General features: G+C 56.8%; 1 protein-coding gene across 5 annotated transcripts in view; it reads right to left on the bottom strand.

The window, feature by feature from the left end:
- SDK1 (sidekick cell adhesion molecule 1) overlaps positions 1 to 14,056 on the bottom strand; it is a 917,480-nt gene that overhangs the window by 38,756 nt on the left and 864,668 nt on the right. For all 5 annotated transcript variants that reach the window (XM_058285708.1, XM_058285711.2, XM_058285709.2 and 2 more), the window contains 4 exons: positions 7,408 to 7,523; positions 5,257 to 5,443; positions 3,668 to 3,805; positions 97 to 258 (listed from right to left, as the gene is read on the bottom strand). In XM_058285708.1, the coding sequence (XP_058141691.1) occupies positions 97 to 258; positions 3,668 to 3,805; positions 5,257 to 5,443; positions 7,408 to 7,523 (603 nt within the window). The remainder of the gene's footprint in view (positions 1 to 96; positions 259 to 3,667; positions 3,806 to 5,256; positions 5,444 to 7,407; positions 7,524 to 14,056) is intronic.

Raw genomic sequence — 14,056 nt, 5'->3', positions numbered from 1 at the left:
GCTCCGACTCGGGTGCCTCGCGGAGGACAGGCACGCCCCCGACTCATCGGGGCAGGGGCGCCGTCTTACCGGCAGGGGCAGCGGGGGTCCACTTACCCTCCGCTGGCCCGGCCGTGACGTTGGCTTGCAGCTCGGGCCCGTAGGCAATGGTCCGCGCTTGGACGCGGAAGAAGTAGGTGGCTCCCCGCGTGAGGTCGCGCACTTTCAGCCAGCGCTGCCAGTTTCCCTTAATCTCCACGGTCACCACCTTGCTCACCCCTGCAACCGCCCGGAGAGCAAAGGAAAGAGGGGCTCAATTCAACACGCGCCGAGCACGGTCTTTTCTGGGCGGAGAGCAAGGAGAGGGAGCCCACAGTTTGCCAAGGAAGCCTCTCTTACCATTAGAAGGAGTTTAAGCAGTGATAATGGCCAATTTTCAGCACAGATAAGTGTAATTAGTGTTTAAGCTTGATAAGTGGGTACTGACAGAGAGAAACGCAAACCTCCTGACACATCAGGAGGCCGCCAGGATCTCAGTAATTCCACTACAAGGAGGGGGAGGCAGGGCCAATCGGCACTGCGGGAGGGACACGCCCCCACCCTGCCCCCCTGTGGCCCTGGACATTGTTCTGCCAAGGTCAAAGTCCTTGGCTTAGCCACGCGGAGAGCTCAGTAGGAGATGCAGAAGCTGCTTGTTTTAGAAAACGCACCTCACAGGAGACTGCTCTGCGGGGCCAGGACGAGCGCCGCAGCGCGCTGGGCTCGTGGCCACCCCCTCGAGCGGCCAGCCAGCGGCCTCGCGGCCTCGGGACCTTGTTAGCAGGGATGGAGAAAGGACCTCGAAGCCAGGATGAAGGAACCTCGTCACCGCCAGGGCTGATGCCCCGATTTAGGGGGCTAGCGAGCGGAGAGGCGCACAGCGCGCTCTGCTGTAAGCAGCTCTCCCCCAGCTCTGACTGAGGGGGGGCGCCCACAGGCTGCCAGCTCTGTCAGGTGCAATTAGACAAGGGAGACTTAAACTTGGGGGGGGGTGATAAATACTGAAAACCACGTGAAGGAAGCACTTTCCAAAAGGGAAACAGTTCTTTGATTAAATAAGTTTGACAATGATGCATTAAAAACAAACAAAAACCTCACAAATGTTCTTTGCTGCAGGACTTCTCGGAGCTTTCAATAGACTAATATTCTTGAGCATCTGTATTAGTCAGCCAAAGGGGTGCTGATGCAAAATACCAGAAATCCGAAGCCCTAATCATAATTTAATCATGCCCAGGTGGAGACCAGTTTACAAACATAATGAATATTTATTTTTTGAATTCATAACCATATCAAACTGCTACTGCATCTCTTAGAGGACAAAAGAATGCTGCATTTCCAAAACTGTAGTCAACGGAACTCGTTTTCCAGGGAATACTGTTTAGAAGAGCTGCAGGCGATGGACCGTGCTTCTGTCCCTGGACCAGCTGGCCACCTCAGAGAATGGGCTCCGTGAGAAGCTCTGTGGACAGCTCTGTGAACAGCTCAAGCTCCGTGGACAGCTAGCCCACAGCACAGGAGAATCGAGCAGTGCTGGTCACATCTTCCATACTGCAGAAGTCTTGATTTAGAAAAAACTGAGCAAAGTGCCTTCTTACTACAAAGCAGATCCACCTTCCAAAGATCAAAGTCAAGTTCTTTAATCCTAAAGGTCTTCAAAATACCTTTGAACTGATTCACTGTTTTTGTATTATGCCTCTTATAAAACATTTATTCCACTACATTGTTCTCTTCAAAATATTTCAGTTTTTTTGGCTGCTTTTGTGTGACCCTCTAAATTTGGGTTTCTCTATAGAAAGATGGGACTATTTCTGCCCAGAGAGTGTCACCCTATTCTTCCATTGCTCAAGAAAGGGATTTCAGAGCTGACAATTACCCACACAATGGTTGTCATCAGCAATCAAACTGGATCCTGTTGGGTGCAAACTTGTTCTGGAAAGCAATCCTTTTTGTTAAAATTCATTCCTTCTCCCCAGAGCAAAAATCAACCTGTGTACAGATTTGGTGAATTTTCACACACTAGGAGGTAGAGCTAGTCTGGCCTCCCCCATTTGAAGTCAGAATTTAAATCCATTTTTAAAACTGTGCCCTGTACTCCAAGCCTCAGGATGCACTTGCATAAAATACTACCTCTTAAGCATTTGGTAAAGAGTTAAAAATAGCCTGCCATAAAATCGGATTCCCAAGATGATGACTAGGGTGCTCCAGGTGGTGTGGGGCTGTGGGTGGCTCGGTGCTATGGGTGGCTCAGTGCTCCAGGTGACTTGGGAGTGTGGGTGTCTCGGTGCTGCAGGTGGCTCGGTGCTCTGGGGGCTCAGTCCTCTAAGGGGTTCTCAGTGCTCTGGGGGCTCAGTGCTCCCGGTGACTCAGTTTTGTGGGTGGCTCAGTGCTCCAGATAGCTTGGTGCTCAGGGGCTCAGTGCTCCGGGGACTCAGGGCTCCGGGTGACTTGGTGCTCCCTGCACTGGTCAGGGGCCTGGCCAGAGGATGGGTGTGGGCTCTGCCTTAGCACAGCGAGTTGAACAGGCCTGCTTTCCAGATGGAAGGACGTTGGGGGTCACAGACTCTGGGCAACCGTTCTGCTCTCTGTCACTTGGAGCTCTGGGCCCCAGAAAAAACCTGTTCTTCAACTTACTCCACTCCTGTGGGCGGGAACCCCCGTAAATAGGACCTTTCGATGAGGCTACTGCAGTTAGGGTGTGGCCGAGCAACTAGGATGGCCTCAGTCCTACTACGAAGGCCTTACTGGGACGGCCCAGGAAAGCAAGGAAAGCAAGATTTCTTGCTTTCCTGAATCCAATGAGTTTCTTTTCCAGTAGGGAGAGAGACAACACACAAATAAATGTGCAGAAGGAATCCTCTCGCTCTGATTTCCTGCTAGAGTAGAATTCAAGGAGGCCCTGCATGATCTGGCCCAGCCCAGCACATGAAGATACCTTGTACTTCTCTCGTCCTCACTCATGAAGCTCCAGCCCCTGGAATAACCCCGACCCCTGCCCACCCCAGGGCCTTTGCACTCACTGTGCTTCTGTAGAAAGGCCTTCCTTCAGATTTTTGTGCGGCTGGGCTCTTTCTGTCACTCACGTTTCCTTGCTACCCCAACAGTCTTGGGCTACTCTAAGCTCTTTCCTCCACAGCACTGACCTCCTTTTATTTGTGTGTTGTCTCTCTCCCTACTGGAAAAGACACTCATTGGATTCAGGAAAGCAAGGAATCTTGCTTTCCTGCAGCCATAGATTCCAGCGTCCAGAACAGTCCTGGGCACATAGCAGGTGCTTAAATATTTGTTGAGCAAATGAGCAGATCAAAGGTAGCCACTGAGAATCATCTAAGACTGCTAGGCTCCACGTCCTCTTCTAGAGTACAGGAGGCAGCCCCATTCCCTTACGTGGCTCCAGCACGTGGAACCCCTGCGGTCTCCACCAGACCAGGCTCTGCGGAGGAGCACCGGGGGTCCTGGGGGTAGAGCACAGGCCGTGGGCTGCAGGCTCAGTCCTGCAGAGAAAGCCCTGCCCTGGAGCCCTGCTTCCAGCTCCACCCCTGCACCTCCTGGGCTGCAGGCTCCGGCCTGAAGATGCAGCCCAGAGGATGAGGGGGCTCCCCTGCAGACTAGGGGGTGCGAGGCCCGCCCGCCCACGGGTGTGCCCTCTTACCTTGGACCGGTGCCAGGGGCTCGTACACCACTCGGTAGCCCTGCAGGATACCGTTGGCCGCCACCGGCTCGCCCCACGACACGTTGAGCGTGGTGGAGGTGATTTCTGAGAAGGCCAGAAAGCTGGGGACACCAGGAGCTGGAGGAAATGGACACGAAGAGGTTTTCAGCAAAGCTCCTCACACAGGGCTGTGTGTACATGTCTGTGCCTGCGTGCTGAATAAGGGGTGTTATTAAACGTCATTTCTAACTCAGTGAGTCTACACACCACAGGGCGAAAGGAGCTTGATCAGCCCAGACTTCCTGTGAGTCATCAGACACACAGACCTTCCGGAGAAGAGCGAGGAAATGCGTTTAAACACAGGGGAGCTCCAAAGAAGGAACGATAAAGGCATAAAAATGAATCACGGATGCAAACAGAAAACGAAGCGCCCAGAGCCTCATTTGCTGGCGACTGCTGGAGGATTCCAGGGGCATCTGTCCCTGTCCTGCTGGGGCAGGTGGCGATTTGCTGGGCGAGGGCCTTTCCTGGCCTCTCTCCCTCTCCTCTCTGGCGGGGCCTGGAAGTCCCCGAGGACACCTGGCCCTGTACCTGGAGTCTCAGGGTCCCACTGGCCTGGGGGCGCAAGGTGCAGGAGGGCGTCCTGTGTTAGAAAGAGGTTCCTGGCAGGATACAACCCAGGGCCCAGCACCCCTCTCCGGCTTGGGGTGGGTGGGTGTGCCTGCCTGCTGTCCCATCTAGACAACGGTCTCCTTGCCCCATGCCCCTTGTAGCCCAGGAGTACCCGCTGCTCTCCCTCCGGCCCTTCAGCCATGACCTGCCTGTGCCCCCAGGTCTGCCAGGACAGCTGTGGGTGCTGCCGGCCAGAGCCATCCCCTCTCAGGTCTTGGTCATCTCTTGGGAACGGGGGAGCTGATGGTGACCTCAGTGGGGTGCCGGTGGCCTGAACCCCCAGGATGTCAGGGAGCCCTGAGTGGGGTGGGACTTCTGCCCCATGGGCTCCTGAGCCCCACTTTCCCAGCCTCAGAGCTCCCAGCTGCCTCTCCTCAGGGGCTGCCGGGAACTGCCCGGAACCTCCCAGAACCTCCCAGAACCTCCCGGAACCACGGGTGTGCTGGGGTGCCTGGCCTGCCACCTCGGGCCGGTAAAGGCCTCGGCAGGTGGGAAGACGGCGGCCAGTGTTCCCGTGGTGTGGCCTGGCCTCCGTGCACCAGGGGCCTCCCCCAGGGCTCTGGGAGAAACATGCCTTGCCCAAAGGAGTTTCCCATTTGGCACCCACCAGGCTGGGCACAGCCTGACTGCCCAGCGTTACCCACCTGGCCCGCCCAGTGCTCCCAGCCCAGAGCCCCTGCCCTTGGCCCCTGCCCAGGGCTCCCTGACCACCCAAGCCCCTGCCCTTGGCCCCTGCCCAGCGCTCCCCGACCACCCGGAGCTCCTGGGTGACACACGCGGTTCATGTCAGAGAAGCAGACCAGCGGGTGGTGGAGACGGAGGGCGGGGCGGTCAGTGCTGCGGGAGGGTCAGGGGACACTGCTCGGGGTGACAGGGCTGCTGCCCTCAGACGCGTGCCCCGAGGCCCGGGTGCCTACCAGCCTGCAGCGTCCGGCCCTGCCTGGGCGCGCTGCGGGGCCCATCCCCGGCGGCGTTGAAGGCGGATATGCTGACCAGGTACGGGGTGTGGCAGGTCAGGTTCTTCAGCTTCACCGTGGTCTCGGGCAGGAACAGGACCTTGGTTTTCTCGGTTTCGTTCTGGCCGTCCGCCTCCCAGTAGTAAATCTGGTAGAGAGGGAGAGGCTGGGGCCCGCGTGGGGGCTGGCTCCCCTCTCCCGCCCTGAAGCCTCCCAGGAGCGGCCACAGAGCGCTAGACCAGGACGTGGCAGGGCCAGCGGGCTGGGGGCTCACGCCCTGCTCAGCTGTGGAGGCTGGAGAAGAGCCCCCTGCTCTGTGGGCTCCCGGGGCCGGGGTGGGGGACTCCCAGACTGCCAGTGCTCTCTGGGGGCCGGCGATTAGCTTGTCTAGAACGAGGGCACTGCCAGTGGCACAAAATACCGTCCAGGACGGGCTTGGGGACAGGTCCTGGGAGGCCACCCCCACAGAACTGAGCCTGGGGGTGCCTTTCTCTGGGTCTCTGCCCCTTCCCACAGTTTCTGGAGCCAGTGGGGGGCACACAGCGTCCTCGCCCTCTCTGACCTGGGAACAGAGCTAGTCCCCTCACTTCTACATGCTTCCACATTTTTTTGCAGCAGACATCAAAGTTTTCAACCCACGTGGCATAATGCCTTGAAATTAACCTAAAAATTCACGTGGAGAAGAACCACTAGGGCTCGCCCTGTGGGAAGGCCCCGCATTTCTCTAGGGTCCCGCTGGCCTTTTCTGGCTTCCGGGTACTCGCGGGTGGCTTGATACGCAGGATGCAGGTTGGAAGAGGTGGCTCCACAGGCAGCTGGCCGAGGAGCCCTGCCCTAAGCCGGGCGAGCCTCGACGCGCGCACCCGAAAGCGCCGAGGCGTCGGGGCGGGGCCGGTGTCTAGCGCGTGCGGGCACGGGGGCAGGAGCTGACAGGGGCCGGCAGGTGAGCGCGGCGCCTCTCCACCTGCAAGATGCAGTCAAAGCGCTGCCCGTCGAACTGACAGTAAGACCCTCTGCTTACACAGGCCTCACTAACGAGAGCAATGCCCAAGTTCAAGTCTTTGTCACTAAGGGAACTGGAAAACATATTTTGGACATACATAAATAGCTCTTGCCTCCAAGCCCAGAGCTCAGGAACTCTGCTTTCCACGGCCTCATTAATCATTGTAAAGGCCCTGCCATGAGGAAGGTATTAATATTCAGAAAGCACTACAAAAACCATTTCTAAGTGGACATTTAATTGGTGCAGCGTCAGGAGCGGGGGCCGCCCACAGTATCCGCGGCTGATCAACTACGACGCAGGCGGACTGGACAGGGACCCTGATTCTGGAGGCGGAGGGCGGGGGCGTTCCCACGGGGCAGAGGCCGGGTGTCTTCCCAGGACGCTTTCGGCCAGGGCGCCCAACCTCTCCAGGCAGGGGCGGGCCCTGTGGCGGGCGACCTGCCTCGGGAGGCACCAGCTCTGCCGCTTCCGTCCAGAGCGGATGCTCGGCTTGGCACCACCTGCTGCTTTGCTTTCCTCCCACTTGCTTTTATCGGCACGTGGTTGATAATGTGGGAGCATAACTTTTAGTGCCGTGGTTCTCAAAGTCTGGTTCCCAGGAACCCCGCCACCTGGGCACTGGCAGAAATGCAATTTCTTGGGCCCACCCCAGACCTGTTGAACCGAGGGGCTCGCCCAGGGTCCAGCAGTGACTCGAGGGCAGAGCAGGGACAGAAAACCTGTTCCCTTTGCTCTTACTGCAGGCCCAGGCAGTGGAGAGTCCCGAGCGGGGGCAGGAGAAGACAGGGTTCCTGGCCCTGCCGAGGCGGCGTGAGGAGGGGGCGGCCCCGGGGTCCTGGACGAGCTGAGGTCTCCCAGCCTGGGTTCCGCCGCACGGGGAAGCCGCCCGCTGCCCGGGGGCCCAGCCCTGGTTCTCACCTTCGGCGGCCAGTAGACAGGTGTGGCTGAGTCCGCCCCAGCCGCCCGGCCCCCACCCCGCTCTCCCCAGGGAGGCTGATGGGAAACGGGGGCACCAGAGCCCAGGGCAGGGGCCGGGTCGCGGGGCTCCTGGGGCTCCCAGGGATTCGGCCACCCAGGCTGGCGGAGTGGCCCCGGGTGGGCAGCCTTGCCTTGTAGCCCTGGATGTTCCCGTTCTGGCTCTCTGGGGGCGGCGGGTCCCAGGTGACCTCCAGCTGGCTGGCCGTCAGGGGTGTCGCCTGCACGTTCTGGGGCGCCTTGGCCGGAGCTGGGGACAGACAGCACACAGGAGGGTGACCGCGGGGCCGTCGGCAGCACGCCACGGGCTGCCCCCTCCCAGGCCCACGCAGGGCCACTGTGGGCGCACCTGCCCGGTGCTGACTCCCATCGGGGCGAATGGCCCGGCTCCCCTCAGGGGCTCTCAGCCTTCTCAGGCCAGGGCAGTCTGCAAACCTTTCTCAGAATTACATTTTTAAGTGCAGAAAACAAACATACAGGATTCCGAAGAAAACTGATTAAATCGAGATACACCTGGGACAGTATTCAAAAAACCAGTGCACGACAGACTAAAACACGCGCTTCTTGATGAAAACACAAAGCGCGGTCTAGAGCTACCGTGACGGCAGAGCAGGGACACGCACAAGGGATCCCCAGCTCTCACGGCAACGTGGCGGGAGAAGGTCCGTGCTTGGGGGTACCGGGGGTGGAGCCGGCATCCCCGCTGGGGCCATCCCCCACGGGCTCGGTACCCGGCCTCAGCCTGGAGACGCAGAGCGCGCTCCAGGCACGGGGACACGGTTCGCCATGCTGCAGAGCCGGGTGCTGCCCCCGCTCGGAGAGGTGGGACCCCTTCCAACCCCGCGGTCCATCTGGTCACAGGTCCAGGAGTGAGGCCTCATGGCTCAGTCCCCGTGACAAGGTGCACGGCCCAAAGGACACGCGTGTCCATGCCAAGCGCGCTCGTCCTCCACGTCTGCCGGCTTCACGTGGCTGCTGAATTCCCCGCCCTGTGCTCGCTCACGCCTGCCTGTCCCCTGCCCTGGGGGCCCCTCCTGGCTGGGCTAGACCCCGGGGCTCCAGAGCTGCCTGGAGGCCTGGCCCCGCCTCCCCAGGCCCGCCAGGGGGCAGGTACCTGCGCCCGCCCCTCCCGCAGCCTGGCCGGGGGGCCCTTGCACTGGGTCTGCTTGTGTGGCCTCGGTGGAGGCACTGCCCAAGGCCACGGGGAGAGGGAGAATGACCTTCCTCTGTACCTGGCCCGTCTGGCCCTTCCCCAGTGTGGAATAAAACAGTAATTAACGCCCACTCGGCCTGCCGCCGCTGTTTATCTTGTTCTAACTGCGTGGCTTCCGTATTAGCGCTGCCCACCATGCCGTTAATGGAAATGTTAACAGCCCACACCAGGTTGTTGTGACAGATGCTCGGCCGCATTATCAGAAATTCTTATTTACCGCTCCATTAAACAACAGGATCACACAGAAAAACAATTCAATCAAAACTAACTGGAGGAATTTTAACAGCCGCATTAATAATCCAAAACATAAATAAAGTTAATGTCTTTTGCATGTTTGCCATCGGCAACTCTATTGCAAAATTTCTGTTGTACAATTAAAACGTGAAAGGCAGAAGAGCTAGCATGGTCGCCGGCTGAGACCGTCGTGGGTGGCTCCCCCATTCCCATGCCCCCAGGCCTCCCTTCCAAAGCCTCGGCTGAACCCGCTGCCCCATGAGAAAGGCACGCTCCAGACTGGGAATTCCCCGGGATCTGTGAAATCCATGTGCTCCCGGCAGTGCCCCAGGAATTCAGGGCGCCCCTGGCTTCCTTGCTGGGGTTGATGCTGCGGCAGGCACACTTCAGCCCCGATTTCAGGCCCAGGGGAGCAGCGCAGCTGTGCCCCGATAGAAGGGCTCGTGTATCCCCACCAGCCCAGCTGCTGCATGGCACTTTTATGCCACAAAGAATATTCTGAGGATGACACAAGCAGAGAGAAGAGAAATATGTAAGCACTGAGCAGAGCTTGTCAGGTCTGAGACATTTTTTGGCTCCTAGAGCTGCTGGCTTTCCCCCCTGGGGAAAGTGCTGCTGCCTACTGTCCCAAGTACAACTCTTGCTGCTGACAAAGTGTGCTCGCTCTGCAGTCTGACGGGGCACCTGACGAGCCGCTGTCTCTTTGTTCTCTCACCTTAACTCTGATGTGCAGGGAACACAAGCTTCACCTTGGAACGCTTTGCACAATGCTTGGTGTTATTTCTAAAGCCCGTCTTCGCTTGGCCACCTCTGGCCTTTGCTGATATAGCGATCGCCTACAAACAGCACTTAAAGGTGAGATGGAAAGGACAGGGTGAAGCTGAGCTTTCTCTGGAGGTTTCCTGCCACAGTGGATGATGCCACCTCCAGACCCGGCTGCTTGGCCTGGCCTGCCTGTTCCTGCCATTTTGCCCGGGAGCCATCGAAGCCCTGGAGGACAGCCTGCCAGGCAGCACCTTGCCCCTGGCGGCAGGCTCAGGATTCCAGAATTTGGGCATCTGTGAACCACGCCCGGGGCCGTGGCCAGGACTGAACCCAGGCGCAGCTGCTGGGGAAGGAGAGAGCTGGCCGCCGGCAGGCCGTGGGGCACCCAGGCCGGGCATATGCGCTTGCTGGTGTCGCCCTGGAACGTGCCAGACCAGCCCAGGCTCCTGCTGTCAGTTTGGCTAAGCCCCGAGAGTTCTGATTTGCATAGAGCAAGTTTTAACTCAGAGTCTGAGGATCATTGTTAATGTTTCAATATAATGAAATGAGTATTTCTTGACATGAGATTTTAAAGAAAATTATACATTCATAAGTTTGCTGTACTGACATCAACTTTTGGTCAAACAATCTGCTTTCCTATGGAAGTAAATAGGAAATCAAATCCTCTGATGTAATCTCCTTTCTCAGCAAACTTTGCCAACACATCTCTCCTGCGCAGGGAGGACTGGAGCCGAGCTCTGGGTACTCATTTAGCCTCCGGGGCCTTCTTGACACAAAGGAGGTGGGAATGCAGGCTATTGCTTCACCTCAGCTGGGGAAGAGCCATGACCCCAGGCAGGCGCACAGGGAGGTAGAGGTGGAGCAGAAGCTCAACCGGCCATCCCCATCCAGGAAACCAGAGGCCTTCGTGTCCAGGCCAGTGCGGTTTTGGCGTTCTGAACCCTGCGGCGTGGAATAGGAGATCCTGGCCAGCAGGCCTCCGCCGCCCCAGGCCAGCCAAGCCCTGGTCCACAGTGAGGGCTCCAGTCGATATCACAAAGTAACTTCTAGAAGCGCCTACGACAGACGATTCAAAGAGGGATATCACATTTATAAGCGTGTGACGGACACGATGGAGGTGTCACGCGCACCGTGCTCACCTTTTTAGGTCCCCTCCTCTCCAGAAACCTGCAGGACATCAGAGCAAAAGCGAGCGGCCGCAGTACCTACGACCTTGGCCCTGGAATTGTGGCGATTCACTGGGGGGACGCGAACAGCAAGGACGAGGACCCTGGGGGGCTTCCGCCTGCCGCAGCGCCCCGAGGGCTCCACCGGTGCTCGCTCGTGCACTCCTCACAGCTTTATGGGCGCTCACCGGCCCCTCGACGCAGGTGAGGAAACCAAGGCCCGGGTCACGCAGCTGGCGGGGGGCGGGGCATTCAGGCTTGTTTGTGGGCCCGGGCAGGGAGCGGCAGGCTGACTCCCAAGACGCCCTCCAAGCAGAGCTCCCAGGGGCGGGCAGGGCGGCCTCCCCGAGCCGCCCCAGCCCACCATAGCTCGCCCCGCTTCCTGCGCCGGCTCTTCCTCTGCGCTCCACATCACCCAGTCTGTCCTCCTACTTAACTTCATCTGCTGATCCCGAACCAAAAACAACTCGAAAGAGGCTTAATAAGCAAAAGCTGTTTTCAAAAACATCAATGAGAAAATTAAGTGTTGGAGAGGATGCGGAGAAATTGAAAGTCTGGTGCCTTGTTGGTGGAAAGGAATATGGCAGTTCCCCAAAAAGTTAAATATGGAATTACCATGACTATGGAATTACCCAGTAGTCCCATTTGTAGGAATATGCCCGAGGAGAGTTAAGCAGAGTCTCAAACAGATGCTTGGCCAACGATGTTTATGGCAGCGTTATTCGCCACAGCCAAAAGGTGCACAGAACCCAAGCGTCCACCACGAATGGGGGGACAAATGCAGGGGTCTAGGGCACAAGGGAAGCTGGCTTGGCCGCAGAAGGACAGAAGTCATTAGACATGCTGCAACGTGGGAGAACCCTGAAAACCCACTGCACAGTGAACAAGCAGGGCCCCGACAGGAAGTGTATGATGTCACAGACAAGATGACTGAAAGGACACATTCGCAGGGACAGGAAGTGGATAGGCAGCTACTCAGGGATCAGGAAGGGGCAGGGTTTGTTTGGAAAAATAAAATCAATAATTATTTTTTGAAAAACCAATGATGTAGGAGAAGTGGCTGTGGCTCCATCAGTTGGGCTCCCGCCTACCATATGGGAGGCCCTGGGTTTGCATCCTGGGGCCTCCTTGTGAAGGCAGGCTCGCCCTCACGCCACTGAGAGCTGCCCGGCCCACAAGCACCGCAAAGGTCGGGTGGGATAAATAAAAAAATACAGACACACAGCGGATGGACACAGAGAGCAGACAGCAAGCAAGCCACAAGGGGGAGGGGAATAAAATAATTTAAAAAAAAAATGATGTGTGCTCCAGAGCATAGAACCGTTGAGGAGGGCAATGGGGAGAGCCCCAGACTCCATGTTTCCGGCCCCGGGCTCAGTCTGTGCGGCTCTGGGCACATTGCTTGGTCTCTCAGCTTAGCCACTGGGGGGAAAACCGAACAAAGCGTTTCTGAGGCAACGCCCCAATACCGTGCCGTCAGGGTGCATGCCACCGGGACACCCGCGCTGCACCTCTGGGCGGCCTTTGGCGGCCCTGGTGTGCTCAGTCTTTCCATGAGCCTGAGAGTCTCCAGACGGCGGCTGCTTTTGCAGCGCTCTTTACAGGCCATGGAAAGCGCAGACTTGGCTTATTCTTCGAGCTCCTGCTCCTTTAAGGAGGGACCACGTGCGGCCCAGGATCGGCCCTGGGCCAGGCCACTACCACCCGGCAGGAGTCTTTGCCAGGACTGTCTCGGCCTCCCCTCCCCACTTCAGTCCTGCTGATATTTGAATGTAATTGTTCCAACTTGCCCTAACCACAGAGCCCTTACAGGGGGCACTTTTGAAGACTATTTTAACTAGACTGAATCGTAAAAAAAGTTGTGTTGAAGAGGCTTTTGAAGTCTTTGGATTAGGGAGATGATTGAATAAACGGTAAAAACAAAGCTCCCAGGCAGGGAATGAAAAATTGAAGCAGAAAGTAGATTTTCCTTTTTCTCAGCTGGGTATTTCACTGCTCTCCACTACTGATGCAGATTTCCCAAAGGTCTTGAGTCTAGGAAAAGACCAAAACCCAGGTGTCAGCAAGGCGATGCCTTCTCCCTGAGACCGTGGCGTTCTGGGGACGGCTGCCTGAGCGCCGGGTCCCTGGCTTTGCCGTCACACGGCAGTGGGCATGTGGCCTCTTCTCCGTTCTCTTCTGGGCTCCACTGACTTCAGCTTCTGGCTGCTCCCCGGGATTAGACTCCTGGTCTTTGTTCTTGGCAGATGTGTTGATGAGAATCACAGAACTCTCCCGAGCACCAAGGTTAATTTGAGTGACTCTGATTACAGGTGCCTGGAGAACATGGGCAAGAGTGAGTCAACGAGAGGGCTCAGGGTTCTGATGGAGCAAATGTACAGGTGAGGAGAGAAGGGACGAGGGCTCCAGGTGAGGGACCTGCAAGCAGCAAAGGTGTGGATGTGAGCACCCGGCGCTCACAGCTGAGGGCAGGCACATGTTTGATCTGCTGTGGTACGACTGCTGCCAACCTGAGAAACTGGGCATTTTCCAAAATTGTGTTTCAATAGGAAAAGGAAGGAGGTGGAGGCCAGAGAGGGTCAGACACAGAATAGCAAACTTACTTTTTGTGCAAATATTTCGGTTATAAAGGTTAGCTCCATGAACCCTAAAGATGCTCCACAAACCAAGCACTTTATTTCTTCTAGATATTTGTTTTTCTTTCATCACCAGCACCATCATCAGCACACATTCTTCTCAGCTCAATTGCTGTGATCACCCCGTTAGGAAAAGCAAAGTTAAAACCACCCCAACCAGCTCTGTTGCTGGCAACTATTTTCTTTGCTTTTTCTTTCTTGCCTGTAGAGTGAGTTCCCCATTGCAGCAGGATCTGGATTCTGACAGATCGCATTTGTATTAATACCCAGAGCAGTCTCCATAACACAATTCACAGTCTGGAGTTAATTAATTGCATCATATCCAGTTTGAGTTTGCAAAACTCAAGCTGTAGGAAAAATATTTCATTCTCAGTTTATATCTTAGAAAGGACAAGATTTGGGCTAGATTTGAACTTGGATCTGCCTGACTCTAATGCCCAAGCTATTTCTCTCGGGCAGATATTGGGAAAGGGCTGGCCATAAATATCTTAGACTTTGAGGTACATACAGTCTCTGTTGCAACCACTCAACTCTCATCAAAGGGCAAAAGTAGACACAGACAATATGAGAACAAATGGGCAAGGTTGTGTTCCAATAAAACTTTATTGGCAAACACAGGCAAGGGGCCAGATTCAGTCTGTGGGCCTAGTTTGCAGAACCTGCTGAGGCAATACAGCAAGGAACCAGAGTAGGGCTGGAGGGGGAGAGCTGGTTTTGTCATATAAAGAGCCCGGGAATGGGCCTCAAAGCCCCTGGTTCTGGTCCAAGC

The sequence above is a fragment of the Dasypus novemcinctus genome, chromosome 23, assembly GCF_030445035.2.
Source record: "Dasypus novemcinctus isolate mDasNov1 chromosome 23, mDasNov1.1.hap2, whole genome shotgun sequence".
NCBI classification, from domain to species: Eukaryota; Metazoa; Chordata; class Mammalia; order Cingulata; family Dasypodidae; genus Dasypus; species Dasypus novemcinctus.
Note: the sequence above shows the minus strand (reverse complement) of the source record. Positions and strands in the feature narration are given on the sequence as shown.